Source organism: Melopsittacus undulatus, chromosome 13 (assembly GCF_012275295.1).
Source record: "Melopsittacus undulatus isolate bMelUnd1 chromosome 13, bMelUnd1.mat.Z, whole genome shotgun sequence".
In the NCBI taxonomy this organism is placed as follows: domain Eukaryota; kingdom Metazoa; phylum Chordata; class Aves; order Psittaciformes; family Psittaculidae; genus Melopsittacus; species Melopsittacus undulatus.
The window spans coordinates 7,513,830-7,541,100 of NC_047539.1; the positions used below are offsets into that span (position 1 = coordinate 7,513,830).

Sequence of the window (27,271 nt, forward strand, 5' to 3'; positions counted from 1 at the left end):
AACAAACTCCATCAGCAGTTTCCCACTCCGCCCCTGAGAACGTTCTTTCATTATCTTGTTTCTGTGTAATAATTGCCATGGAGTAGTCACAAACTTGTTCTTCTACCAGTTGCAACTGTAGAACAATGTGTATGCATTGACCTTGATACAGAGGGAGAAAAAGTCACCGCTGGCACAGGCCCCACTTTGAGGATTTGCCGTTGACGTGGTAGAGCGTTGCTGAAGGCTTTACAGTGTGGAGTTGAGTAGGCCAAATGCCTGCAAGGATTCTTTGAGATAAGAATTGTCATTGAAAACATGTTAACTCGAGCTCTGGGTTGTACCATTAACCCTGCCTGTAGCTCTAGTACTCTTTAACATTTTACTCTTTCTGCAGTGATAAGCCTGCAGTGTGAGTAGAAGCCATGGGATTTGTAATGTATCTTCCTTATTGAAATGTTTCATGTCAGACTCTTGTTTAAACATCTTATGTAGTCCTTAAATATAAGAAGACAAATTTACATGATGTGTAATCAGCAAAAAAGCAAGATTTCTGATGGGTCACTCGGCTGTGGTTCTGTACGTGCAGTCCCCATTCCTGGCTCATTTCAGAGGCAGGTTTAGATTTATTAGTGAATGCAGAACTAGAGCTGGGAGAATTGAACGAGAAGGGCTGTAAGTGCCTTACAGTGTTAGTCCAGGACACACATAACCCATCCTGGCTGGGTACAGGAAGTTTAACGTTCAACTTCATTTGAGGATTTGCAAAATCTTGGTGTGTGTAAAAAACCAGGCACTGTTTCAAGAGGAACGGTTCAGTCTCGTGTTAAGCATTCAAATAGGTATTTGATTTCAGGTATTAGAGGTATTAGATTTTTTAACAGAAGTCAGAGTCTGAGCTAACACAAATGTTCTTGCTTCCCTGAATCTTCATCTCTTCTCTTTCATGTTTGTATTGGGTTTTCCCTCTTTTTGAGGGAAAAGCTTTGTCGTGTTTATAAAACCAGTGAAACTGCCCAAATTGCAGTTACACAGGAAATGAACAGTACGAAACAGCAGCGCGATATCAAATCCATTCACAGGTCAACAACAGAGAAATAACCTTCTCAAATATTTTGGCCATAGTAGTCTTGGTGTTGCCATCATATAATATTTATCACACAGCATAATTAAAGCTAAACTACCTTCCTTGATATCCCCCCAGTTATATTTATTACCTATTTTTTTGCCAAGTTATTTTTGGTTTAAATCATGGTTTCTTATCCCTTTATCCCATCTGCAGCTGATGGTTAATAAGTGAAACCTTTGCAGACTTCAGTAGTAGCTTGAAAAGAGCTCCCCGTTGATTCTGGGCCAAGTGATGGACAGATTCCCTGCCTGCTGCTCACTTCACTGCTAGATTCACCTAGGGTGTAATAGCCTAACAAAGCAGAGGAGGGAATTGAAATGTGTTCTTCTGAGAACAGCAGTAAGTAAAGCTGCCTTTCTAGTTGTTCTCTCAATTAGCTCCTAGGAGATTTTTGTGCTTTCCTAGTTTCTCTTGGGGGTATGTGACCTGATAGCATATTGCTATAAATAATTATTTTACTAGTGTCAAAGTAGGAACTGCACACAAACACAGAATCACATTTGCAGCATCTGTATTGGATGCTGTAAGTACCATTTTCTATAGACAGGCTTTTTTCTTTCTTTCTTCTTTCTTTCCCTCTTCCCTGGAATGCACTCCTGACACTTCTGATCTTCATAACTTTGATTGTTAGTTTTGTGCTGCCCCTTGAAGTGAAATTGCTGGTGAGTGGCATAAAGCTCGCAAGCCAAGGTGAGGAGATGAGGAGCAGTGTGAAATCATTGCAGCTATGGGGGAAGAGCAGGGGAATTGCTTTCAAGCTGGATACTGCAGGAGATCATTACTTGTTTGTAGAAGTGGGTTATTTAAAAGAAAAAACGAACTGGCCTTAAATACATATTAAATGCCACAGCAGCCACACTTAACTCATTCCTTGACCAGGGACAGCAGCAGGAGCACTAGGAAAAGACTGTTCACCTGAATCAATTCTTATTGTATGGAAGCATTTGAGACCACAGAGAGCTGACACACCAGCCTTGCTTACACAGCTGAGATGAGCCTGGACAGCTCTGATTTAGCTCTTTTTAAAACAGGTCCCACAATGAGTAAAAATGAGCATCAATAAATCTGTGGTAGCTGTCAGAATAAATCGGAGTTCTGTGGTGGTTGATTAAAGACCAACCCTTTTATCAGATCTTTCCCCCTCCCTACTGAGGCTGTGGGACAGCTCCATCCATGGGAGAAGTGTAGGAATTAATGGAATTAACAGGGCACTGGTGTTGGCCTGTGTCAGTTGCCTGACTGGGTTCTGACTCAACAGTTTAATATTCCTGGGTATGAAAGCAAGTGTTTCAAATCCATCCAAAATCCTGTTTTAGATGTCTTTTTACAGTGAACTCCAGACATTCCTGTTTTCGTTTGTCTATTGCAACTTCTGAACTTGTATCTTGGATTCACATTTTATGTTACCTTCACAGTCTTGACCTGTATCCTCTCCATTGATGCTGGTAGCACAGGTTGTGGGAAGAATTGGAAGTGAGCATTTTAATCCATAATTCAGTTAAAAAGACACCTTTTGAAGTCTAATGGTAACGGTATAGAGATATGGCACTACCTAAGAATATACGTGAGTGCAGGGTATAGCTTTTAAAAGTTTGGTTTTTAGACTAAGATTGAAAATGTGGGGCATTTTAACTTTAAATTTCATTTTATTAGAGTGATGTGAACAGTCATGTAACTGTAAACCCCAGATGTTTAGTACATGCATTAAAAGCATGCTGTACCTGAATAATTGATGTGAGGTTTGGTTTGACAGGTAATGGTCATGAAGATGGACGTTTGAACAGGGTGGTTTGCAGTGGGGATGGGAAGCTGCCCTCAGAGCTGCTCATTAACCGATAGGGATGGGACAGCCCCTGTGCTGCAGATCCCGGGATGCTCAACCCAGGAAGCCCTTCAGCAGCAAAGGGCTGACTGTTCTGTGGCACTGCATGTGCTGAGCCCCAGCAGCTGCTACCCTGAGTTAGGAGAGAGCAGACTCACCCTGGCGTGAAATCAGTGCCCTTGCACTCACAGTCGTTAGGGTTATATTGTTACCAGCTACAGGCAGGGCTGTGCCTGGCATGAATAACAAGAAATGCTACTTTGTGAGTTTTACCCCAAAACATGACTAAGACACCCTGCAAACTTTGGAACCCTGTGTGTTGTGGTTCCAGCTAATAACAGATATTAGAGGGTTTTCCTTGTCAGTTGCTGCTATAATATTTATGCTTATGAGACCTGGAAATAGGCAGACAGGAAGTTTCTAAATGAAATTATGCTTAAAAGGTAGCTATTAAAAATAGCTCCAAAATGTTTCAAGTGCAGGTTCCCAAGGCTGTGTTGCGGCCACTGAAACATGCAACCTCTGAGATGTTTGGCATGGGGAGGAGAGCTGGTGTCCAAATCCTTGGGTACCAAACAGAGCATTCGCCAGGCTGGATCAGGAGTGAAACCGCTGAGTGGAACCTTGGCTTTATTGATTACTGTGTGTTGTTCCAGTGCTTTTCCAGTTTCCTGTATGTTTCATGTAGGGCTGTGAATTGTACTGCATGTTTGACCTGTTGGTGGAATATTCATGTCAAAACCACCTAAAATTTCAAAGCTGATTCTGGGATGCTGTGTGCCTGTTAACCTGTGATAATGTCAATTCCAAAGGGGAAAATAAGTGATCCAGTAGCATCTGCAGTGTAACTGCTGGTTTTTATGTCTAAAACATCACAACTTTGTTTTAGTAGCAGGAACATAGCTGTGTAATTCCCAGGAAGGGGCCGGTTTTAGGTTTTCTTTTACAGGTTAGAGGTTTGTGGCTTCCTTTTCCAAGCTGGGCAGGGGCCAGAGCTGCTGTCTCAGAGTGAGAACGCCTCTAATTAACTGATCAGTGGTGCTTGACCTTGTGAGCAACGGGAGCTCAGCTCATGCCGGGATCAAATCCATATGACTGTATGAGCCCTGCCTGGTACGGGTCCTGCTGTGTGTCATTCAGAACCTGCCCCTGCTGTAATCCCACAGCCACGGACCAGCCTGCAGTGTGCCTGCTCCTGATGAATAGTACCTTGTTCTGCAGGCATATGCATTGAGGTGACCATCGTCTCTGAACAGTTACTGTAGGTTGAGGCAGGATGCTTCAGCCTGGCCTGTGGTGAGTGCTGAGTTGCACTAACAGGGATTTGCTGCAGTGCTTCCAGTTTTCATTCCTTTTTTGTCCCAAGTTAGGCTAAAGGCAAGAGGCAAAGTTCCTGGAGAAAGTAGGCAGCATGTTGTGAATTAGAAGACTTGTTCAGGTTGTGTTCAGACAAAAGAAGAGCCTTCCATGTGATTTGCACAATAGAAAAGCCAGCAGCTTTTTAAGGACACATGTAGTCCTCAGGCTGCGTAGCTGGATGTGGATTCCTACATGGCTGTGGCATTGCACTGCGAAGAAAGTTATTTTGATCATCCCGATAAAAAGATGCAGGAAAAAATGGCTTCCTGACAAGTGAAGATCTGGAAACCCTGTTCTGTAGTGAGGTTTGAGAAGCCTCACCTTAAAAACTGTGACTGGGAATTGAGGCACCGTAATCTCCTTGCTCTAGTTTTATGGTTCTCATTATAAAATTCTATTTTCAGAATCTAATTACTTTAAATTAAAATACTTGCCATGTGCAAAGCACCTTATAATTTCTGAGCTGCTGTACTTGTAGCCCATAAGCTCTGTGAGAGAACTATGGATGTCATGCATGGATTACATTTGAGGAAACTTAGCTACCGTGTGCTGTTGCTTGTCCAGATGTGAAGTGATTTAGTTGTGGATCAAGTAATAGTAGTACACTTGCCAGTGTTCTGTCACAATGGGATTATTACAGTTTTTGCACTCTTGGGAGGGGAAGAAGGCAGCAGTAGATCTGACACATCGAATCTCTGTAACTGAGCAAATGGTTACGCTTAATAAGGTGGGTTTTGGGAGGTGAAGGAGATCACTCCTCAGCTCAAGGTATTAATCTGACTTGGAGCTGCAGTGTGCATCAGTGGCAGGCAGTCTGTGCACTCATGGACATTGTCAGCCACTTCACAGCCACAAAACTTGACTGGGTTTGTGTGTACATGCTTCTAATGAAGGAAGGATCACAGCGTTCAACACAGGCTCTGCAGGATGGTGCATGATGCCCTTTGCTCGTTGCTCTTGTCCCTAGAAGTGTTTTGCCTCACCGTCTAACTGAGAATGATAAGAACTCTAAAATACTCTTTTCTGTTTTAGAAGGATTGTCTAACAGTAGTGTGTGATGTTCTGACTCTCTTGTTCTTCAGGTCAGTAACAGATCCACGCGATGGGAAGAGAGTTGCACTCAAAAAGATGCCCAACGTCTTCCAAAATTTGGTCTCCTGTAAAAGGGTCTTCCGGGAGCTGAAGATGTTGTGTTTTTTTAAGCATGACAATGTAAGTAAAATCAAAGGAATTTTGAAGTCTTTGATAAAGCCTGATTGTAGAATGGAGCCATCTGTAACAGAAGTCTCTTAAGTTACAGGATATGTAAAATGCTTTAAAAGCTCTCTAATTTTATGGTTATCAGAATTCTTGGAACTCAGGTGTTACCACTGCAAACACTATCAAAAATGGAATTATCAAGAATGTAAGGATATTCATAATTTCCCTTCCAAATGTTTGCAAATAGACAAGACACGTCTCCCTAATCTTATTTTAGGCTTTAGATAAATGTCAGTCTGCACAAAGCTGTGCCAGCTGGAGATGCTTTCGTTTCCAAGCTATTTCTTGCTCCATCTTCCTCTCCCTGCCTTTTCTACCTGCTCTCTCCATTCTAGCAAAGTGGCAAGAGCGCAGCTATGGATGTGGTAACCTCCCCATTGATGAGCATTAATGAGTGTGTTGGGAGTACTGTCTTCTAGCAGAATGGGGTCAGGAAGCACAGATCTATTGTTTCTCCTGTTTTAAAGTTTACCCTTTTTTATCTTGAGGGAATTGTATTCCAAGAAATGTTTTTATTGGTGGTTTAGCACTGGGTTCAGTGCTGGTGTCAGGGGGTGCAAAAGAGGTGGACTGCCTTGCCAGCTTGTACCAGGCTGCAGAGTGCCCCCACCACCACTGTCACCAGTCCTTGGATGCTGGGACAAGATTTGTGTTGAACTGGTACCTTCAACTGCTCCTCATCAGGGTCTTCGTTCTGGAGAAGGTTTTACTGAGGGATATAAAATCAAATAAAAGCATCTCTGTAAGCAGTCAGAGGTTGAGCCTGATCACCACTGACGTGTGTGTGCTTCACTTGAATGTCATAGGTATTCCTAGGACAGGATCTAAAAGACAACACCAAGGTAGTATTTTTTCCTGTGAGAGGATGTAAATTCTGAGCTGCTGCTTTTCTACCTTTCTGCTTTGCACAAAGACCTGAGCTTCTCATTCAGAATGTGAACAACTTTGGGTTCTGTAGTTCCCATGTGGAAGCAGAGCTCTTAAATAAGATGAAAGGCACAAAGAATTATGTCTTTTGCTTTTGCATTTCTTTGCTAGAATTGCTTCTTTCAAATATTTCATAGTTGTATATACTTTGAAGTAAACCAGTTTGTATTGGGTAGACAAATGAATGCTTTTAAGGTAGTACTTGGACAGCTGGGAAAGTTCCTTGAATTAAAAACTAGAGGGAGAGATACCCTGAATGTGCAGCACATCTGACTTGCTGGGCTATTACATTCACCTCTCTGGCACATAGAACATTGGTCTGTCTGTCTGTGTGGGATAGAATAAAGCTGTGTAAGAAAGGTACAGTCTGTCTCTTTGAAAGGGATGTGGTTTTGTTTGACTGGGATGGGTCTTGACTTGTGTGGTGTTTCCTAGGTACTCTCTGCCCTCGACATACTCCAGCCTCCACACATTGACTATTTTGAAGAAATGTATCCTAAATATAAAATAGAGCATCTTAATTGAGGTAGGTGTGATTTTCATTAGCCTAGGAACTGCAGCTAGTGGGTGGAATCTATGAAATAGAGCTACAAAACCCCTGAGCCTGTGCCTGAACAGTTTTATTTAAAGAAGTGAACCTATACTATCAAGAGCTCTTTACTGATATTAAAGTTGGAGGTGAAATGGTGCAGGATTGAACGTGAAGCTTTGAAGATGTCAGAGCCAGCAAATGCAGGGCACTGGGGTATGTACCAACAGATCCTACTGCTGCTAGTGGTGATTCCCCCAAAACAGTCACTAACTTCTCAGCTGTTAGTACCTGAAGATACTTTCTGGTGTTTGCAGAGTGCTGCTGTCCCATGCTGTGAAACCACGACTCTCCAGAGATGGTTCAGCAGAGCAGCTGGGTTGGGGCTTTCCTTGCTCAGCCTCTGTCTTGCTGAAGAAGACAGATTTCATGCCAATAAATGTGCTGTTTCATGTGTCACTGATGCAAAGGTACACACTGTGGGTGACTCTGTCACCAAACTGCATTTTAGTACGTAACTTGACATGAGAATGTCATGCCTTCTTTTATTCCTTTTTTAAACTCTGGGTTATTTTGGGGTTTGTAGTTCGGAATTTCAGCATTTTTTAATCCTGAAAATTCAGGGTGGGTTCTTATTGACTGAAGCTGGAAGAGAAGTTCTGTCACTCAGAGCAGGTTGTTCCAGTTTTTAAATTGCAAGAACTTTACTGCAGTGAGTTAAGTACAGATTTATATGGTGCAGAAAGTATCTAGAACTAGTGTGAGATTTAGAACAAAAAGGTATTTTAAATAGGGGTAGTTCTGTTCTCTGCAGAGACTTTACCAGCCACACACCAGGAATCCTAATAAAGGTTGCCTGCCGGGATTAATCTGTCTGCTCTCCTCTTTATGCTATTTAAAAAATTCAACATGCTAAGAGCCAGTTTTGAGACCTTTTTTAGCTCATAAAAATGGAATTAACTTTATAATTTGCACTGAACGAGATTATTTGTTTATATTTTATTTCTTATATGTGTAGGAAAAAATCTGCCAGACTCCTGCCCAAAACAGCGTTAAGATTATTTGCAGAATTTTATAAACTCTTCAGATATTTTTACAACCTGCTGTTAGTAACAAAATATCCTTTGGAGACCTCAGTAAAAGTGGTATTTTAGAGAGCAGATAATCAAATATCCCAACCCATTGACATTTCCATTACCAAATTAGCATTTCAGTCCAGGGATCTGCCGTGCAGCTGAGGTCAGCTAATAGACTGCTGTGCTTTCTGTGGAAAACCCCACAAGCAAACCCTGACAATTAAACTCAGTGCTGAATTGTTGGACGTGAACACTTGAATCGTATTCACTTGAAGCATATTCAGTTATGTGTTGTCTCATTTGCACTGCTGCTCCTTTCACAGCTTCAGCCACAGGCTTTCCACGTGAGAATTCGCAACCAAATGGTGCAAATAAAAACTTCCCAAACCCGAAATTGATACCAAAACCTCTGACTGAGGCAGGGCATTATGACCTGGCTGCCATAAGCTGAAGTAAGATACCTGCCAGTCAGTGTTCGTCTGAAAAAGTAGGTATATATATTCAGGGGCATAATAAAGTGTTCTGATGAAGGATTTGGGTTTATATTCTAAAATTATATGGGTTTAATACAATTGTAATTGGGACCTGAGAGCTTTTTGTGTTACCTGAATGCATAGTAACTTTTAGGTTTACAAAAATGGAGCGCACTGTCCCACAGGTGTCCATAGACTCCTGCAGGTAACTCTATTAGGCTGGTGTCAGTCTCCAGTGAAGCTTTGGGTGCACCAGCCTAACTGTCATGGTTAGACTTTGGCAGGTTGGTTTCGATTACTGATGGGTCTTTGCTGTTGCTTTGTGTGACCCACTTCAGAAGACATTTAATGGGCAGGAAATTGTCGTTCTTTAGTTTTAGCTAAACTGAACTTTGTGAAATATGATTTGATTTATAATACCTTGAATGGACTGGAGAAGAAAGTAGGTGATTTCCAACTTGGTGGTTCTGACTGAAGTATAGCATGATTGATCACCAGATTCTTTGGTTGAAACTATTGCTCAACCAGAGCTTTTTTGTATGAATGTGAGATAAAGCCCTTAAATTCTGCTTTGAATTTCCTTGCCTATGAACAGCATATAAGTAGTCCTCAAAAACTGGATTTTGTTTATTAACACTAGCTCAATGGCCTCATTTTATAACAAGTCATGAGTTACAAATCAGATCTAGGTTAAGGATTACTCCTTCTGTGTAATTGTACAATCAAGAATATTTAAATGGGATAAGCTTGTTTTTATGAGCTCAGCTACTGCCAAGTTCTGAATACAAACCCCAAATCTTAGTTTCCTTCATGGTTAACTGATTGAAGTCATTCTGACTAGAGTTTTATAGAGCTGTCTTTTTTCAAGTTGTTTGAATTTCCTGACTCAGATTGCAATAGAGACCATTTGCTTTGTGTAGCCTTCTCTCTCCTTTCTTCTGGAATAATTGCAGTAAATGCACTTAGGATCCTTAAATTAAAATCTAGTGAGATTTCTGGTTTAGAGTGAAAATCCTTTGCAAACTCTTAGATTGGGATATAATTTGAATGTATGACATTTTAGATTAAATCTCTGTGAGCACTCGGCATATGATACAGGTATTGATATTTTGCCAATATCACCTAGTGCAAAAAGGAGTAGATAATGGAGCATATATTATTCTGGGTGTTGTCTTGATAAAATAAATGAAAGAGATTGTTGGTGAACTTCAGGCTTTTATATTCATCATGAAGTTCATCAGTAAGCTGAAGTTCAAGACTTACCCCTGTAATCATCAATTTACCTTGGTGGAAGAGAAGCATACAGTAGCTGGATGATGTTTAGTTCTGTTGTGTGCCTGCTTCCCTGGGTGGACTGGCCTAGCTTTAAAGCACGTCACTTCTAGAGGTCAAGAGTGACTCAGATTTTGCTAGAGCATCTAAGAAGTGTTTCATTGCAGCTGTCATATCTGTTAATTCTGACTGAACTGCTTTTCAGTGGTAGGTTTACAGTTGGACTCTGATCTAAAAAGTCTTTCCCAACCTAAACGATTCTATTACTCTATGGTTTATAGCTCTCTTTTTTCCACTTACAAAATCTCCTGCAGTTGATTTTAATGTGGAATTCTGCACCTGGATTTTCTTTTAAGAAATCTCCTAAGTTTCTATAGTAACTTTTTGAAAACTTTTCCCATGAAAGTGACTGTTAGAAGCAGCTGAGAAGAAATCACTTTTGTCAGCCTCATTATACTGCCTTGGAAAGATTTAAGTACCAGTAGAAGCAAAGGTGTGCAGTAATTCCTTCCCACTGATCTTATTAAGAGGTGAAAGAACTGTTTTCTGAGAGATTACAGAGTAAATCCCTCATATGTAGGCTGCAGGAGGGTAGACAGGGACAAGGTAAGGTTTGGTTCCAGGAGCCTGTAAAAGGGACAATGCCCACACTGTTGGGGTACCAAGGAGGGTAGAGTCAGGCTTCCTGTTCTGTCACAGTACCCTTAGAAAGAGTTCCCTTGTTTAAGTGCTCATCTGAAATGTCATCACAGCAAGTTCCTCTGGGCCAGCACACAAACAGGGACCTCAAGGATTAAGAAGATTAGTATCCTCTGTGGAAAGCTGCAGGTTGCTGATTTGCAGTTGGTAGCACAACAGTTTATAGTGCTGGGTCAGGCAGGATTGTGACTTAGATTTTCACTAGATACTCATGAGAGCAGAGTGGCTTGATGTACTTTGTGCAGATAATACAAGTGTGTGCTGCCATTGTCAGACAGTGAAGTGTCTGAGAGAGCATACCTGATGTCTGCTGGGATGAGCTGTGCCAGTAGTGGCTGTTCCCTGCAACACGAGGCTCCTTTGCCTTGGGTTAAAGTTCTGCTTTATTCAGCAGTAAGGCTGTGATGCTTTTATTCCAGTTTCTGCAAAAGCTGGCTGGATAGTGCTGGAACTGTGAATGTTTTCCCCACCGTGCATTGGAAGTTCCTCCAAAAGCTTCTGCCAGTGCTTGCCTGTGCTTTGGGACACATGCCATAGATTTCCATTTCTGCATAGCACAAATAGAGGTGACTTGGTGGCAAATATATTAGTAGTTTTGTAGTAACAGAAAAGTCAGCAAATTTTAAACATCAAATAAGCATAACTTAAGGAATAATTTCAAAAGTCATTAAATTATTTTTTAATAATTGTTGCACTGTTTTTACATGGACCAGGTCCTTTTTTTCCCCCCATGTTTTCAGTATTGATATAAAATAAGGATATTATAGGAATAGTTCTTCTAGGAAGCTGTGAAGTCTGCAAAGAGTTAGAGGTGGCATCACAAATTTAGCTTGATGTGATCCTAATGTAAAACCAAGTATAACTAAAGTACACTAGAGTGTCCCTTTGTCCCTGTTTTATAGAAATACTGAAATACGAGTTTTGTTTTGCTTTAAAAGCCTGTGTCTTGCAGTATCATGCATGGAGACACCTCTCCCCCACTGTTGGCATCCAACCATTCCACCAGCTCCAGGACTTGTTCACTGAGCACTGGCCCCTTCCCAGAAAAGCAGCTGCAGAGCTGAGTTCTGTGGTGTGCAGAGGGCCAGCGAGGCAGGACCCAGGTGGGTCTGGGGACACCAGTCCCAGAGTGTTCTCCATTCCTTTCTCACACGTGTGTGCCACTCTGCAGGATTTACCAGCTCAGCAGCTCTCCCATTCACCAGAGCAAGGGAAGTTCTTTTGTGCCCAGCATTTGCCTTGGTAATTATTGCAAAGCAAATTGGAACATTTGTAGTTCTAATTTTATACAGCTACTTACCTAATTACTGCTGTCAGGAGCAATTTCTCTCTGGTCGCAGCGCTCAGCTTAGCTCCAGCGACCACCTCAGTGCCAGCACATTTTATGGGTCTACTTGAGAAAGGAGACTGCAGGTACCTGTTTGAATGGTTGAAATCCCAGAGGGGTTTGGTTTTGCTGAATGTTCATCCTGGCCGGAGCAAAGTCGTTGACCTGCTCGGTAGCGGCTGTTTGAGGAGCTGCCGTGTTTGTAACAGGCAGGAACGTGAAGCAAGTGCTGCTGCTGCTCTTGTTGCGAGACCCTCATTAAATTATCTAGAGACAATAATCAGATAGCTGCTGCTCAAGTTAATGGCACCTCGGAGCCCCTGTCAAGAGAGCTTTATTTAATGCGCCACAGACCTGGAGTGGTGCAGGTGCCATTTCAGGCCCTCATTTAATTTAAGCTGCTTTAGTTGGCATGGCAACTAGTTGAGACATCTGGGAGACATTATGTCGGGATTGAGATTTAGGGGGATTTGTGGCGTAGCGCAGCAAAAATCTGATCAGAATAAAGTGCAGAGTAATGCTTCGGGATTACTTTTAATATTTGACATTAACAATGAAACACAAAGATTTGTTGCAGCCACAAGGTAAAAACCAGAATGTAAAAAGCTGATATAAATATTTAAGAGAACCTTTGCAAGAGGAAGAGAAAAACTAGAGGGCTCAAAATTACGGTGCTGCGGGGTTGGCTTTTGTCTCATGAATTCTTTATGAATGCAATGTTAATTTGCTGTGGGTTTGGTCACAAAGTTGGCAATATTTAACTTACACAATTAATTTCTGTGTGGTGTGCTGGTGGCAGGTGAACGCTTTGGCTGATGGGGATTTGGCCGGAGAGGGTTTGCGGAGCAGCAGATGGAAGTAGAACCTTGCTTAGGTAGAGATGAAGGAAAACGGGTGTTTTCTCTAGGTTGTCGTAAGTGCCAATGAATTGGTGATAAAGGTAAGAACTGGTTGAAGTTTGAGCCGAAGCTGTTACACAAGATAAGGATCTTGACTGAAGTCAGGGTTTGCTGTTGCATTTCAGGCTTGATGTTAGGGGGTTATAAAGAGCACTGTACCAACTGATAGGCTGCTGCGGGATAATGGGGAGATGTAAAGTCAAAGCAAACCCAACTCCTGCTTTACCTTGAACTGAGAATGAACCTGGAGCACCAAGGGAGATACTAGACTGGGGCTCAGGAGATGCAGGTTTACTTCTCACTCTCTCCTTGATCTTTCCCATAACCTTGGCAGTGTGCATCACCTCCCTGCTGCATTGTGGCTGTTTGAACATGGCAGAGCTTGATGTGACTCCAGTGCCCTGCTTAATCCTCACCTTAGCATCAGCCACAGCACGGAGAACTCCATGTCCCTGCCAGTAATTGTGACCATCGCTGTGCTCTGCACATCCATGAGTACATGAAACAGTGGGTTATGGGGTTTAGCTTTTCCTCCAGGTAGAAGTTTGGGGGGTTTTAATTTCCTGTTATAACTCAGAAGAGGGTTTGTCACTGGGGTTTGTATGCATGTGAATGTGGTGCTGGAGGAGGGTTAAACTATGTTGATGGATGTCCACTGTGCAGATTCTACTTCAGTTGTTTGTAATTTATGGTTTACTGATCTGAAGAAAGAACCCTAAAGGATCCAAGATGTCACTGATTCTATTAATTAATGTTTTGAGTTGTAACTTGCCTTTGGAATGATGCTGTAACAACCACCTTAGTGCAAATGCTGCTTCATTGAGTAAGCTCTTCTTTCACAACCCGTTTTTCATTTTCGTTCCTGTAAGAGTCTGAGAGTTGACCTCTGAGGAAGCTTTATTCTTGTTCACTCGATAGCTCTGACCTGAGAGAGCTCAGGTTCCTGGGAGTTAGGAGTGAATGTTTCAGTGGATTATGTGCTGAACTTCCTGCTTTTGCCTTAACTAATGAATTGAAGATACGTTGTCACTGAGTTGATGCAGAGTGACCTCCATAAGATTATCGTCTCTCCTCAGCCACTCAGCTCGGATCATGTCAAAGTTTTTCTTTACCAGATTTTAAGAGGTAATTTTTCTTCTTTTCAGTTCAATAAAAATGATGTCGTTTGGGGTTTGGGGTTTTTTCCTGTTTCTTACTGTGAATTCTCAAGACAGCCTCATCTTGAGGAAGTTTTCCGTTCTTTGTATTTCACATTATGAATGAGTAGCAAGCATTACTTCTGATAGTTACAAGAACTTGGCAGCACTGTCATAGCCATGGGTAACTGACAGAGCAGCAAGAGGCTGCTCCTTCGTTTGAAAGGCAAAAAAGTGTTTATTTTCATTTCCTGTACTATTTCAGGTCTGAAATATCTCCATTCTGCTGGCATTTTACATCGAGACATTAAACCAGGGAATCTACTCGTGAACAGCAACTGTGTTCTGAAGGTGCTGCTTAACTTATTGAAAATGTCCATATGTGTCTGCTGTTCAGTAGAAACCCAGTGTGAATTTTTAAGCAAAAGCATTTAATGTGAACACTTTTCCTGAAAGTCATTTTAAAAGACAAAAATCCCACAGATTCTGTAAAAGCTATAAAATAATGCTGAATATATATAAAATAATCCGTTTTGTTTGCAATGCTTTGCTCAGCATCTGACTGTGATAGTTTGGGTCTGTTCCCTTAATGCTTCTGGTTCAAGTCTTAAAAGCTCTCAAAGCCCAAGTGAGCAGAGGCTGAAGCTTTCTGTAACATTTGAGGCATCTCATGAGCAAATGGAATCTGGTTTGGGATGAAATTCTCTGTACCCAGAGGTTGGCAAGATCTGTGTGTTTGTGTTAGTGTAGAGGTTTTTCATCTCTGAGATGATGAATACTGTAATGGCAACTAAAACGAGCTGTAACTTAAAATGGAATTGTAGAAAGCTTAAGTGGATGTGGCATAAAGTAGCATAATTCCTGCCATTCCCCTTTCCCTTTGCTTACGCAGTTGCAGCAGATAACTGGTTTATTTAAATGCTGGTTTGGAATTCCCTGCTGCGTTACCAGAAGGTTGCCTACTTGAAATGCATTAAATGTTTTGGTTATTTCAATTTTCTTATTTACCTTCTCAATTTAGATTTGTGATTTTGGATTGGCCAGGGTGGAAGAGTTAGATGAATCTCGACACATGACTCAGGAAGTTGTCACCCAGTATTACCGAGCTCCAGAGATCCTGATGGGCAGCCGCCACTACAGCAATGCTATTGACATCTGGTCTGTAGGCTGCATCTTTGCAGAGTTACTTGGGCGAAGAATCTTGTTTCAGGCACAGAGTCCCATCCAGCAGGTATAAGCACATTTCCCTTTAACGTCATTTTACTGCATCATTTCATGAAATCAGTTACACTGATGCCCTTTGAACCTCCAACTTGCTTTTGTGTTGCTTGGTTTACACACAGGAGAAACCCCAAGCTGCTCTGTAATCAAAAGTGATGGCTTCAGGCAGTACTGAAAGCAGTGGATATTCACATTAGCTTCTGAAACGTGTAATTTTTTGTAATCCCCTGTAATCTGCTGCAGTTCCAAAGCTGCTGTAGCTTTTCAGTGAGATAAGGCAGAGGTGATACAACGGGGATCAAGGTTTTTGTAACAGCTCTTACGAGAAAGTAGCGAGTTTTCTGTCCAGGTATAACTGGAGATGCAGAGATTGCTTCTGACCTGAACCGGTAACTTAACCTCACAGGTTCATGGCATGTGCCCAGAAGAGGTCAGTTGAATTCAGAATGAATGGTTTGTAATAATTTTTTAACACCAGAAATTCAAAATCTGTTTTTTAATGCTTTCTAAACCCCGTGTTTGATGGCTGCTGCTGTGCACCCAGAGGCACGAAATCAGGCCTCTTGGTGGAACTCTGCCTGAGCACATGGGAAGTGCAGGGGCTGAGACAGGAGAATTTCTGCCTTGAGAGGTGAACAGGAACAGTCAGGAAATCGTTGAGAAAACCGTTTCCAGTAGGTTTTCTTGTGCCTATTTTTCATGCCTTAGATGTCACTCAAGTTAACTTCAGAGCCTGCTATCATGGTGATGTGTATAATGTACACCTAAGATCTCAGATGTGCATGTTCTGTACCTGCAGCTGGATTTGATCACAGACCTGCTGGGAACGCCGTCACTGGAAGCGATGAGGACGGCTTGTGAAGGCGCCAAGGCACATATACTCAGGGGTCCTCATAAACAGGTATAGCTGGGGGTGCCTGACCTTCACCTTGGTCAAGACAGTCCTTCCATCAGCCCCCATCAGTCTGGATCCCCTCTGTGCAGGGAACTGTTGGGACATCATCGCACTGTGCCACATCTTGCTCAAGCTCTTGTGGCTTGTTTGTTCAGAAATGTTTTGGATATTTAATCTCAACACTGTCTCTGCCTGTAAATGAGGTTGCATTCACCAGAGGTGCCTGTGGTGTGGCAGTGGCAGGGGTTAAGGTACTGTTAATAGATACGGAGAAATGCTTGGGCAGGAATGCATGGAATCATAGAGCAGTAATAAAGCAACGTGTCCATCTAGTCTGGTCATTTTTATGACTGTTAGATAGTAAAAGTTAACTAAATTAATAACCTGCCCATGGGAAGACATCAGATCTTTCCAGCAGTTAAGTTTCTCTCTTTATGTTGAAGTAAGTTCTCAGATGTCTACTCACCACAATAGTAGTTACCATAGAAATGAGCATTGAATGTATATTCTGCTCTATTATTAACTTGTGGGAGTTCTGCTGCCTTGGCACTTTGGATTCACTACATCAAGTTGTCTCTATTCCATTTTATGACAGGCTTTTTTTCTGCTAACATTAACAATAGGAGGGTTTCCTGAAGTCTTTATCTCAGTTTTAAAACAAATCCAGTGTATTTTTTTGCTCTCATTTGCTAGAGGAGTTGTAACTTTGAAGCTCTGCTCTGTAATGTACTGGGGTGCTTCACTTACAAGGCTTGAGGTGTTTAGAAGAAAAGAAGTTTTGTAGTGATGGAAACTGGGAGAAATACATCTACTGTACTTACATATACAGATATGCAGCAGCATAAACCACAGCCACGTGCTTTATAGAAGACATTGATTTCAATTCTGATAATGAGATATGATAGTTTGATATTTCCAAAGTGCAGCTGTTGTGCTCCTTGTAGTAAGCAGGAACTCTGGAATTTGTTAGCTTTGTTCCGTTTGTTGCACCAGGATGTTTAATCAGGAACTGAGGTGGGTACATTAATGTTTCTCATCCCCATGCTAAGGCTGTTCTTGTGCAAGCCTCTGAAATCCTTTGCCTCTTGACCCACCAAATGATGGGAATAGTAAAAAGCAAGTGAGGTGAAATGAATTAAAACATTTCCAAAGAGATTTAATGCTCCATATGCACCAAGTCTAGGAAATAAACTGTAAGCAGTTATTCTGTGTTTGCTCAGGAAAACACCGTTCATTTTCCATGGAATGCCACAGGAGCTGAGCAGTCTCTGGAGCTCGTTTGCAGCTTGGAAATAGGGGGTTATGGTGCAGCAAAGTGGTCTCTTGAAAGGCATTTCTCTGGTTTCAGCCCCAAGCACACTTCATGTTTGAATGCAAATCTATGGCTTTTCATCTTTTGAAATGGAGGCTTTGGTGGTTATAAATAGCTAAATGTTACCAGTTTCTTTATTAGATTAATAGGGAGAGAAAACCAAGTTGGAACTGGCGATCCCTTTGCCGCACAAGCTATTTTTAAGCAATGTAGGTGAGCCCAGTGGGAGTTGGGGGGTGAAGCATTTTGCTGCTTCATGTAAAAATAGATGAATGCCTGACGTTCCTGGGCACAGCCCCACACCCCGTGTGTGCTGCCAGCAGGGAGGTTCACAAACTGAGCAGGCTTCTCTGTCACTTCTGTGCTTAAAGCATTCACTTCAAACTCCATGTAAGTGGACCGACAGCGCTGCTCGACTGGAGCAGGAGGAGGAGCATCTCTTCCCACGTGCCCATGCACTCTAAGGAGCGGTTTGGAGTTCCCTGGCAGTCAGGGGCTGACCCACTTCTTAAAGTAGAAAGTGTTGGAGTTCATTCACTTCCTGATGGGGCCCTTGGATTCTCTATGGAAGAGAGAGATCCACTGGGATGCACCCGACTTGCTGCCAGACCCAACCGTTGCTTCCATGACAAATCTAATCTTAGAGCAGTTCAGTTTTTACCAGTTCCTTCTGCCCTTGCTTGAGCTCCTGTCAGGGCTGTTTCTGATCTCTGGCTTTGGACCTGGCTGAAGTTTGTCAAGAACAGGCTGTTCCAAAAGCTCTGTACAGCCACGTGCTCTTGGAATGGCAGACAAGGGGCATTAAGAGTAGCAAAAGAAATGCATCCTTTGTGTTGAGTGCAAGAGCTTCTGTAAGTAAGGAACACTGTCCTGTCCATGCTCCAGTACATGGATGAAACCACATGGTCTCTTCACTCTCAGCTAGAACTGGAAGCTCTCGGCTCTTCAGGCTGCCCTGAGTGTAGGCAAAGCAAGGAAACAGGAGGACAAGGATCTGCAGAGCTGTGTTTGTGAGCAGAGCAGGAGCCACGCTGCTGCTGCTGCCCCCAGCATCTGGGCTGTTCCTGCCTGCGTGAACCACATGGTTCATAAAGCAGGGGGAGGCCAGTGAACCCCCTCCTGCTCCCCCAGACCCTCCAGCCTTGGTCCTGGCCTATTTATGCAGAACGCTGATGCCTGAAGGTCATTGTAATTGTGCTGGATGTCACTGTCAGGAAAAGCAAAACAGTCCCTAATTTGGCAGTGGCCAAGATCAGGAAGGAGGAATACTGGAAAGGATGGGGTTAATGAGCTCCTAAGCAAAATACAGGTTTGTTCAGGGATTGCATCTGAACAAAGGCAAAAAAAAATCAATTGGATCCATAGTAGAATTGCTGAGTTCTGTAATAGTGGTTTTTGTCTCTTTGGGAAGCGTTAGGCAGCGAATGTCCTTTTCAACAGGAAGTTTGTCCTTGGTAACTGTAAAATAACACGGGTGGTAACAGCGTTCTGCTGCTGATGGATCTGACAGGACAACTCTCTGTATTTTCTGTCTCCCATTTCCCCTACAGCCATCTCTTCCTGTCCTATATACACTCTCCAGTCAAGCTACACATGAAGCAGTTCATCTCCTTTGCAGAATGTTGGTCTTTGATCCAGTAAGTATGATTTAAGATTACTTCTAATACTGTTTGTTTCAACACTTTTTATTGCCTGCTTCTGAAATTACTATTTTAAGAAAAGAACTGCTTTAACTGACTTTTTTTGTACATTTTTTGGTGCTTTTGGTCTGTAAAAGACATAAAAGTGTCATCTTGGAATGGGTCAGTTAATTCCCCACTGGAATGGGGGTTTGCATTGAAAACCTATTGGTCTTCTGAAGGAAGCTGCGACAGGGTGTGAAAGATGAGGGTGTTGGTGACTCATGCTCGCTTTTCCCAGCGAGGTGTAGGTAGCAGAACATCAGATCCTTTGCTGCTGTTCTAATTAGAGACACGTGGGTGTTCGTGGTCTTGCAACACACACAAGATTCCTTCTGCATCCGCACAGTCACATAACAGGATCTCACTTTCCACCCAGCATCTGTTTTGCTAATGAAAATGAGCTGCTGTGGGTTGTGGGTTTCATCTCTTGGGCTCGTGGTACAAAACTGGTACCGGAATCGATGATTATTGCTTTCCTGCAGACCCCCCCCCTACATTTCAAATGAGATCAGACATTGGCCATGCTGCACAGGGGAAGCCTGTGCCTGATGGAGCATTCAGAAGGCTGCCCCTTGTGTTTAGTATTTGAAACCTTCAGATTGTTTTACTGCACAAAACAGATGTTAAATCATAACTTCCACGTCAACAAACTTCAGTGGTTTCCTTTCTCCCTCGCCACTTACAATGCTGTGATTCGGCATTCCCCCATCACATTTAAATACCTGTGGGTTTGTGTTTTAAAGGCTCCTTTAGCAGCACTGATTCTCAAACATACCCTGGGAAGTGGGACACGTGGGTTTTCCTTCCAGCTTTGCCACTGCTTTTGCTCTGTAACTTCCTGTAACAATGGATTTGGTTACAGACCCTCAGCAGCAATTCTGCCCCAGTCCTTGCAGTGTTCTCCTTCTTTGACTGACCCTTTGCTCAGGTCATGCACAAAACCTGAATATGGAAGCAGCTTTTGTAATTCCAGCCCCTGCTCTGCCCCCTCTTCCTTGGGCTTCCTTCACCGCTTGTCTTCTGAAACTCGATGTGCAGAGTGGGTTTTAGAGCTCCAGATGCTCTATCCTGAACTGTTTTCAGTGATGCTCACATTTGTGTTTCACTTTGGACACACTGCAATGTTTTGCAGACCCACAAAACGCTGCGTTTGCCAACATTAAATTCTTTGGGCTTGTTTTGATTTATAGAGTCACAATTTGAAGGTTATATGGGGAAGGAGCTATTGCAAAACACACTCCTGAAGATTCCATCCGCAGCATCTTCTGTCAGCAGCTCTGGCACAGGGGGGTCTGGAGTCAGCCCTGTGCTGCTGCTGCTGCTGGTTTCTAAGCAGAACCTCCCCTCTAGTGGCAGGGTTTTCAGATCCAGAACATTTCCTAATGTGAGCCAATCCTTTAACATGATAGAGGGTTATAAACCAAGTCAGGTTGTTTAGGCTGCTCCAGCGCCTCTGCAAACGTTCTGACTGGTTTCTTCTGTTTTCCTCAAATGCCATGTTTCAGTCCAAAAGGATATCTGCTAAGGATGCCTTAGCCCACCCGTACCTTGACGAAGGGCGGTTGCGATACCACACTTGTATGTGTAAATGTTGCTTCTCCACATCCACTGGAAGAGTTTATACGAGTGACTTTGAACCCATCACTAACCCCAAGTTTGATGACACTTTTGAGAAGAACCTCAGTTCTGTTCGGCAGGTGAAAGGTGAGTAGCAGTTATCCTTGCATCTGCATTTATCCTCCTGCTCCATCCCTTAGCCCTGCGTGGGCAGAATGTGCAGCCTGCTGTCGGTCAGGTGAAAGGAGGAGAATCAGTCCTGGTCCCTGGAAGAGGAAGCTGCTGCCACAGATGGTCACTAAATGCCAGCAGTTGCTCTGTGGCACTGGAGATTTAAAGCCTGATTCCATCCCAGCAAACAGGCCATAAATCAGGCTTTGTGGCTTCTGAAACCAGATCCAGTGAGGAAAGCAGAGCTTTAACAAGAGCAATGTGATCTGAGAAGCAGTGGTAGGGATTTGGGCTCTCTTTGGTGGCAGCTCGAATGACTCCAGAGGAAGAGAGGGACAAGAAATGTGCTGCCTCAGCAGTTTCTGACAAGCAGTTCCATCGCATGGAGCTCGGTCCTGGCACTGGGATTTAACCCATAAGTGGTTATCACTAGTTCAGTGTTATAGTGGTGACTGCAGTTGTTTCATATATAACTTTATTCCAGTGTGCACAGAAGAGTTCTGTGTGAATCTGTGTGGTGAGGTCTGGCACTGGATTTGATTCAGGGAAGCTGGAATTCTCTTCTCCTTCTGGAAGTGTACTTTCAGTGGAGGAAGCTGCATTTCCCTCCAGCCTACGCTGCATGTCACTGGAGCAAAGTGTTAATTCTGTGGTGTTTTGTGCTTTTCCCCTATATACAGAAATAATTCATCAGTTCATTCTGGAACAGCAGAAAGGAAACAGAGTGCCTCTCTGCATCAACCCTCAGTCTGCTGCTTTTAAGAGCTTTATTAGGTAACTGTATGTACTCACATCTGATACTAATTCGCATTTATTAGTAGCACAGAATTCAACACATCCCATATGCCGTATAAGTTTCTAAGAGTAAGGAAAGGCCCAGGGATAACTTTTTTGGGGGAAAAACCACCTTTGTGTGATTACATTTTAGGGTATCTCAATGAATTCTTCTAGAATTTAAGTGAAATGTGCCAAGGTTTCAGGTAGTATTTTGGTGTAAAGCACAGAATTCAGGCTGAAAATGAGAACTGGGGGGGGGGGGGTTGATTGCAGAACCACGCTGTAAAACTAGTGAGGGGCAGGACCGGTGGGTGGAGAACCACCAAACCCATCAGTAGATGTGGTGCAGGACCGGTTGTTACTGGTGGCTCTGGGTGTTTGGGTTGGGTTTGGTGCTTCAGTGTTAACTGTGGTGTCCTTGAGCTCTTGCAAGTGAGCACTGATTGTCTGTGTCGCTGCGTTGCAGTTCCACGGTTGCTCAGCCATCCGAGATGCCGCCATCTCCATTGGTCTGGGAGTGAAGTGGAAGAGAATAAACTACTGAAGATGTAATGTAGCTTTCCACTGGAGCCTGGGATTTGCAATTCTGGAGGTTAATCATGCTTGTACTGTAATTTTACTAATGAAGTTTTAAATTAACAACCACTACTTGTACAATATGAATGATATTTAGAGCCGCACTAGACTTTTAATCTTGTAAAGTGGTTGTGCTTTTAGAAGAGAATATTTCCCCCAGAGCTGCACGTGTTTGATGAATTGTGGTGCAGCTGCGGTGGCTCAGCTCGGAACAAACAGAATCGAACCAAATTTGGGGAGGGTTTGTCTTTTCTTTTCCTTTCTGTTTTCTATTGCAGTGAGTCTGTACAAACACCTTTTGATATTGAGCCATTCCTGAGGATTTTGGGTTTTCTAAAACTAAGGAATACAGAAAACTTGACTGCGACCAATCATGAAGTCACGTCGGGCGATGGCACGTCCCCGACCGAGCCCTATAAATAGCTTCTCACTAGAGCTGTGATGGTGATGTGTGCTGTTCTAAAACCAGATGTTGTGAGTAGAGAGAATGAGTTTGTGACTAGGAGAGACTAAACTTCTGTTTCCTCACCCAGTATAAATATATATATATATTTAATCTATTTTTATTAGAAGGTTTTCTGCTCTTTCTTACATGAAACCCCCCAGCATGCATCTCTGTGTGTAAATAATGCCATTGATGGGCTGATGTGGGCGCTCCCCGGCATCATTGCTGTATAGAGAGGAACTAGCTTGCACATTTTAGGTCTGTGAAACTTTGTGAGAACTTTTTTCCTGCACTGGAGAGTTGAGAAAAAAAATAAAAAAAGGAAAAAAAAAAGGAAAAAAAAAGGAAAAAAAAAAAGCCCATGGGGAATTCTGTGACTTGGTGTTCGTGGCTTTAGGCAGAGCTGTGCAAGTCTTGAGATGTCACCGTAGGAACTGACTTTGGTTACCTTTTGGCTCATTGTTTTTCTGTTGGAACACTGAATTCTGTGCATATGTATATATGTGAACACAACTGAAGGCCTCTACCTCCTGGAGTGTACAACTTGCTTTGTTTACCTCCACATGAGTTTTGTTTTTTTAAGTTCAGCGTGGAGACTCGAAACTTGAATGTCCCAACTTTTGTATTTAAACCGAGACAGGAAAAACCCGCGCCTGTTTTTCACCCGTACCAAGGGAGCCGCAAGGGTGGTCAGAGCCTGGGAGCAGCGGTCTGGAGGGAACGCGTGTGTTTGTTACGGACAATTAACTGTTAAAGTTATTGTAAGTTATCTGTATTTAGCAGAGTATTTTCAACACGAGTGATCTGAGCTGCAACTGGAGACTGTCAGTAAGTTATGTTTGGAAGTTTTAACTTCAATGAAGTAATTATTTGCTGTGAAAGAGAGGAATAACGTGGGATAACTGAACAAAGATGGTGCGATGTCTTTGTTTCTGTACGAGGCTCCTGAGAATAAAACCAATTGAAGCATTTCAATTCACTTGAATGAGAACCGTGTGTAATTACAGAGCCCAGGGCGACACTGGTGTGACAGGTAAAATCTCAGAGGTTGGTCAGTTAATGTGGCACACTTGCTGGTCACTTTGTAAAGTGTAGATTTGAAGTACAGTGGTGAAAACATTAAATGTGACATTTGAAACCGGAGTGGTGTTATCTTCATTTCCTGCCTGAGCCCCTGTATTTAACACTGAATTGTTCCGATCTGGATCGAGGTCTGAGAGAATGTGAGTAAAAAGCCTTTAACAGCTGCTTTGGGCATGGTTTTGATTTTTACACACACACACACGTGCACACAAATATATATCCATACACACATATACAGATACACACATATATATACATATATAGGCATATCTATATCCATACACACACATCCATAGACACACACACAGAGCTATATCCATACAAAGATAGGCACATGGCCCCGTGGTTGTGTGCCGACACAAGCCCCGGTTGTGGAGCTGTTTCCTGTGGCCTCAGCTGCACCCTAACCCCGGTGTGTGCCTGGCCTGAAGGAGCCGAACCGGCCCCGCTGCGGGGCGGAAGCTGCTGAGCCCCGTGTCCGGATGTTCCCGGTGTCACCGCCGGGCACAGACGGGAAGGTCCCGGTCCCGTTCCCCTCAGGGCGCGGCGCGGCGGGGGGCGTGGCCCCGGTAGCGGCGGGCGCGCGTCCGGTGGCGCGGGGAGGCGTGGCCACAGGGGCAGGGGGCGTGGCCGGCGCGGCGGTGATGGCGGCGGCGCCGCGCTGGCGGGAGCGGCTGTTCGCGCTGTTCTTCCTGTCGCACGTGCCGCTGACCGCGCTCATCGATGCGCAGCCGCTGCTGCCCACGGGGCTGCTCCCACCGGCTGTGAGTGGGGCCGGGGGGGGGGTCCGCAGCATCCGGTCTGTGCTGGCACCGGGGGGGGTCCGCAGCATCCGGTCTGTGCAGGCACCGGGGGGGGTCCGCAGCATCCGGTCTGTGCTGGCACCGGGGGGGGGGTCCGCAGCATCCGGTCTGTGCTGGCACCGGGGGGGGGGGTCCGCAGCATCCGGTCTGTGCTGGCACCGGGGGGGGTCCGCAGCATCCGGTCTGTGCTGGCACCGGGGGGGGGTCCGCAGCATCCGGTCTGTGCAGGCACCGGGGGGGGGGGTCCGCAGCATCCGGTCTGTGCAGGCACGGGCGGGGAGGGGAGGGAACAGCGGCAATGGAGCCGCATTTAACGCACTGGGGCCGTGCGGTCTCCGGCGCTTGGTTTTGGTCTTGGTCCTGCTCGCGCCCAGGCCTCAGCCCCGCTCGTGCTCCCAGCAAAACGTGCACGGGGTCTGGGACAGCGGCGACCAGAGCTGGTGCTGGACACGGCCGGGGTGCGGGGATGGGAACAGGGTTACAATGAACATCGTAACGTCAGTTAGAATGGAGGTGGGTGGGAAACAGCTCTCGGCATCAGGGTGAGAGCAGCGAGAACCCCTGTGAGCTTTGCAATGAGGGAATTTGGGGTTTGCCATTAGAATTGCCTGTGGAATTCCTCCACTTACAGCAGCCGTTTGTCATTAATAGTTAACCAGCAGATCTCAATACATATCTCTGCGTCCAAAGTCCAGTGTAAAACCCTGCTGGAATTTACCTTTCTGTTATGGAAACGCTGAGCCAGGTGCTTGCTGAGCTGTCCCTGGGTTTTCTCATCCAGGATGCTCCAGCAGACAGGGTCACCATTCTGCTGCCGTTGATGTTCAGTGCATTAACGTGTTGCCCTGTTCTCTCTCTGAAGCTGACGGAGCTGCTGCAGTGGTACGCAACCACCTTCAGGGACCCCCTGATGCTCCAGCCCCCGGAGTGGTTCAAGGCATTCATCTATTGTGAAGCTTTCCTGCAGCTGCCCTTCTTCCCCATCGCAGCCTACGCCTTCCTAAAAGGTTGGTGTAAAGCGAGTGTGTAAGCACATCGTGTGCAGTGCTGCCATGCAGCACCTGCATTCTGTGCAGCAGGGGTTGAGGTGTGGGTAAGCAATGGCAGGGATGTGCCAGTGGAGCGCTGCCCTGTTCTCACGGCAAGTTCCATCTGAGACAACAGAACAGGACAAGGGCTGTTGCAAACAGAGGCCATCACTACAGGCCTGGTCAGCTGCAGTCATTTACATGGGACCAGCACCATGGTTTGACACCTGGTGTGCTCCCGAAGGAGATAAGTTCCAGGTACTCACTGTGCTACTTGAAATGTTTGTGATCACACCATTGTTCTGCATTTCCACAAATGTTTGTAATTCTCCTGGGTTGTTACTGGTACTTTTTTTTCTGCTATCTATTTACTATATCTTGTGCCTTACCCTGTCACAGCTAGAGCAGGTAATGTTCAGGTAATTTACAAGCTGCTGAATCCTGCTTGCTTCAGGACACTTAAATACGCTTCCTTTTTGCTGCCCTGCAGGGAGCTGCAGGTGGATAAGGACTCCAGCTATTATCTACTCCACACACGTGGCTACCACTCTGGTGGCCATCCTCGCACACATCCTGTTCCACGACTTCTCGGGGCCGGAGCAGCTGGGACCTCGGACGCAGCGTGAACGCCTCATGCTGCTCTCCGTGTACGTGCCCTACTTGCTGATACCGCTGCTGCTTCTTTACACCATGCTCTATAACCCCCACTACAACCACGTGGAGAAGCGGAAACGGAAGTAGCCGGCTCTGCGGGTCATACGTCCAGCACTGACGCAGAGCCCATGCTGACGTGGTCCTCTGGGACCGTGGTGGTGGCTGCAGCAGCCATTCCCAGGGCACCAGCTCCCACAAGAACAGGCTTGGTGTGAGCTGAGCCCCGGGGCTGCGGCACACGCAGGGGAAGGCAATTCCCACCTCTCCCTGTCCCGTTGTGCCCTCTGCAACGGGAAACCGGACTTCAACCACCTGATGTGTAACTGCGTGGTGGGGGGATGCTGCCGCTGATCCCTGTTCCCAAGAGGACTGCCAGGAAACCACTTCAGTCAGAAACATGTCTTCCAAGAGCTGGTTACACACAGATCCCCAGAGTGATGCTTCCAACACATTCCACATCCTACAATCGCTCTGAGCTTCCTCGCTTCCTTTAAAATCCCACCTTCCTTTGCTCTGCTTCAGTTTTGATTAATTGTCAGTTAATTTGCTCAGTGATAATGTGCCCAAACTTGGATTTACTAATGCCTGAAGTGACCTTTGCTGGACACTGAGGCATAATTCCTGGGGGATTCCCAAGTATGTCAGGGATCGTGAACAAGGGTTTGCAATTTCTCTCTCCATAAAAATCACTTCTCATGTGGAAATAAATAACTAAACGCATTAAACTGCATTTAGTTTTCTTCAGGGAATGACTGAAAGCAACTTAATGATCATGAGGCAGTGCAGAGTTCCCACAGTAAGTGTATGCATAAGGTACAGCGAAGAGAACCTAGCACTGACAGAAACCCAGGGGTGGGGGGGTTGGTTGTGGGGTTTTAAAGTTCTCAATTTGAGCTGCAAGAATCAAACTTGAGGTGTTTCATCAGTCTGGGGCTCCATCACTTACAACACCCATAGAATTCAGCTCTAATGGTACTACCAGTATGAATGTACCTTGGGCATAGCTTGAAGTTCTTAATTCAGCTGATTTCCTGATGTTTGTGTCTAATTGATCCATTCCAGTAACTGTAAATTTCTTGGGTTTTCCTAACTCCATGAAAAACTCATGTGGCCAATACATGTAGAAGTTACTGCTGCTTGCATGCTGTCTCTTTAACAGACAAGACAAATGCTACATATA

General features: G+C 44.4%; 2 protein-coding genes across 2 annotated transcripts in view; both read left to right on the forward strand.

Moving 5' to 3' along the window:
• NLK (nemo like kinase) overlaps nt 1–23,666 on the forward strand; it is a 42,857-nt gene extending 19,191 nt beyond the window's left edge. Inside the window, exons 3-12 of the mRNA XM_034068931.1 lie at nt 5,372–5,501; nt 6,912–6,967; nt 13,770–13,876; nt 14,153–14,238; nt 14,909–15,118; nt 15,908–16,009; nt 18,866–18,952; nt 20,503–20,701; nt 21,406–21,499; nt 21,969–23,666. Of these exons, the coding sequence (XP_033924822.1) occupies nt 5,372–5,501; nt 6,912–6,967; nt 13,770–13,876; nt 14,153–14,238; nt 14,909–15,118; nt 15,908–16,009; nt 18,866–18,952; nt 20,503–20,701; nt 21,406–21,499; nt 21,969–22,023 (1,126 nt within the window). The 3' untranslated portion in view covers nt 22,024–23,666. The remainder of the gene's footprint in view (nt 1–5,371; nt 5,502–6,911; nt 6,968–13,769; nt 13,877–14,152; nt 14,239–14,908; nt 15,119–15,907; nt 16,010–18,865; nt 18,953–20,502; nt 20,702–21,405; nt 21,500–21,968) is intronic.
• A 569-nt stretch (nt 23,667–24,235) lies between these two features.
• Nucleotides 24,236–26,816, forward strand: TMEM97 (transmembrane protein 97). Its single transcript, XM_034068878.1, has 3 exons — nt 24,236–24,370; nt 25,272–25,416; nt 25,928–26,816. Exons 1-3 carry the CDS (start codon nt 24,251–24,253, stop codon nt 26,176–26,178), a joined length of 516 nt encoding a protein of 171 aa, XP_033924769.1. The 5' UTR covers nt 24,236–24,250; the 3' UTR covers nt 26,179–26,816.
• Nucleotides 26,817–27,271: the final 455 nt, after the last annotated feature.

Bases quoted from the DNA above. Each gene is read 5' to 3' on its own strand.
- TMEM97 (XM_034068878.1), top strand. From the start codon at position 24,251: ATGGCGGCGGCGCCGCGCTGGCGGGAGCGGCTGTTCGCGCTGTTCTTC. The intron at 24,371-25,271 runs GTGAGTGGGGCC...CTCTCTCTGAAG, and splicing joins CGGGGCTGCTCCCACCGGCT to CTGACGGAGCTGCTGCAGTG. The intron at 25,417-25,927 runs GTTGGTGTAAAG...GCTGCCCTGCAG, and splicing joins AGCCTACGCCTTCCTAAAAG to GGAGCTGCAGGTGGATAAGG.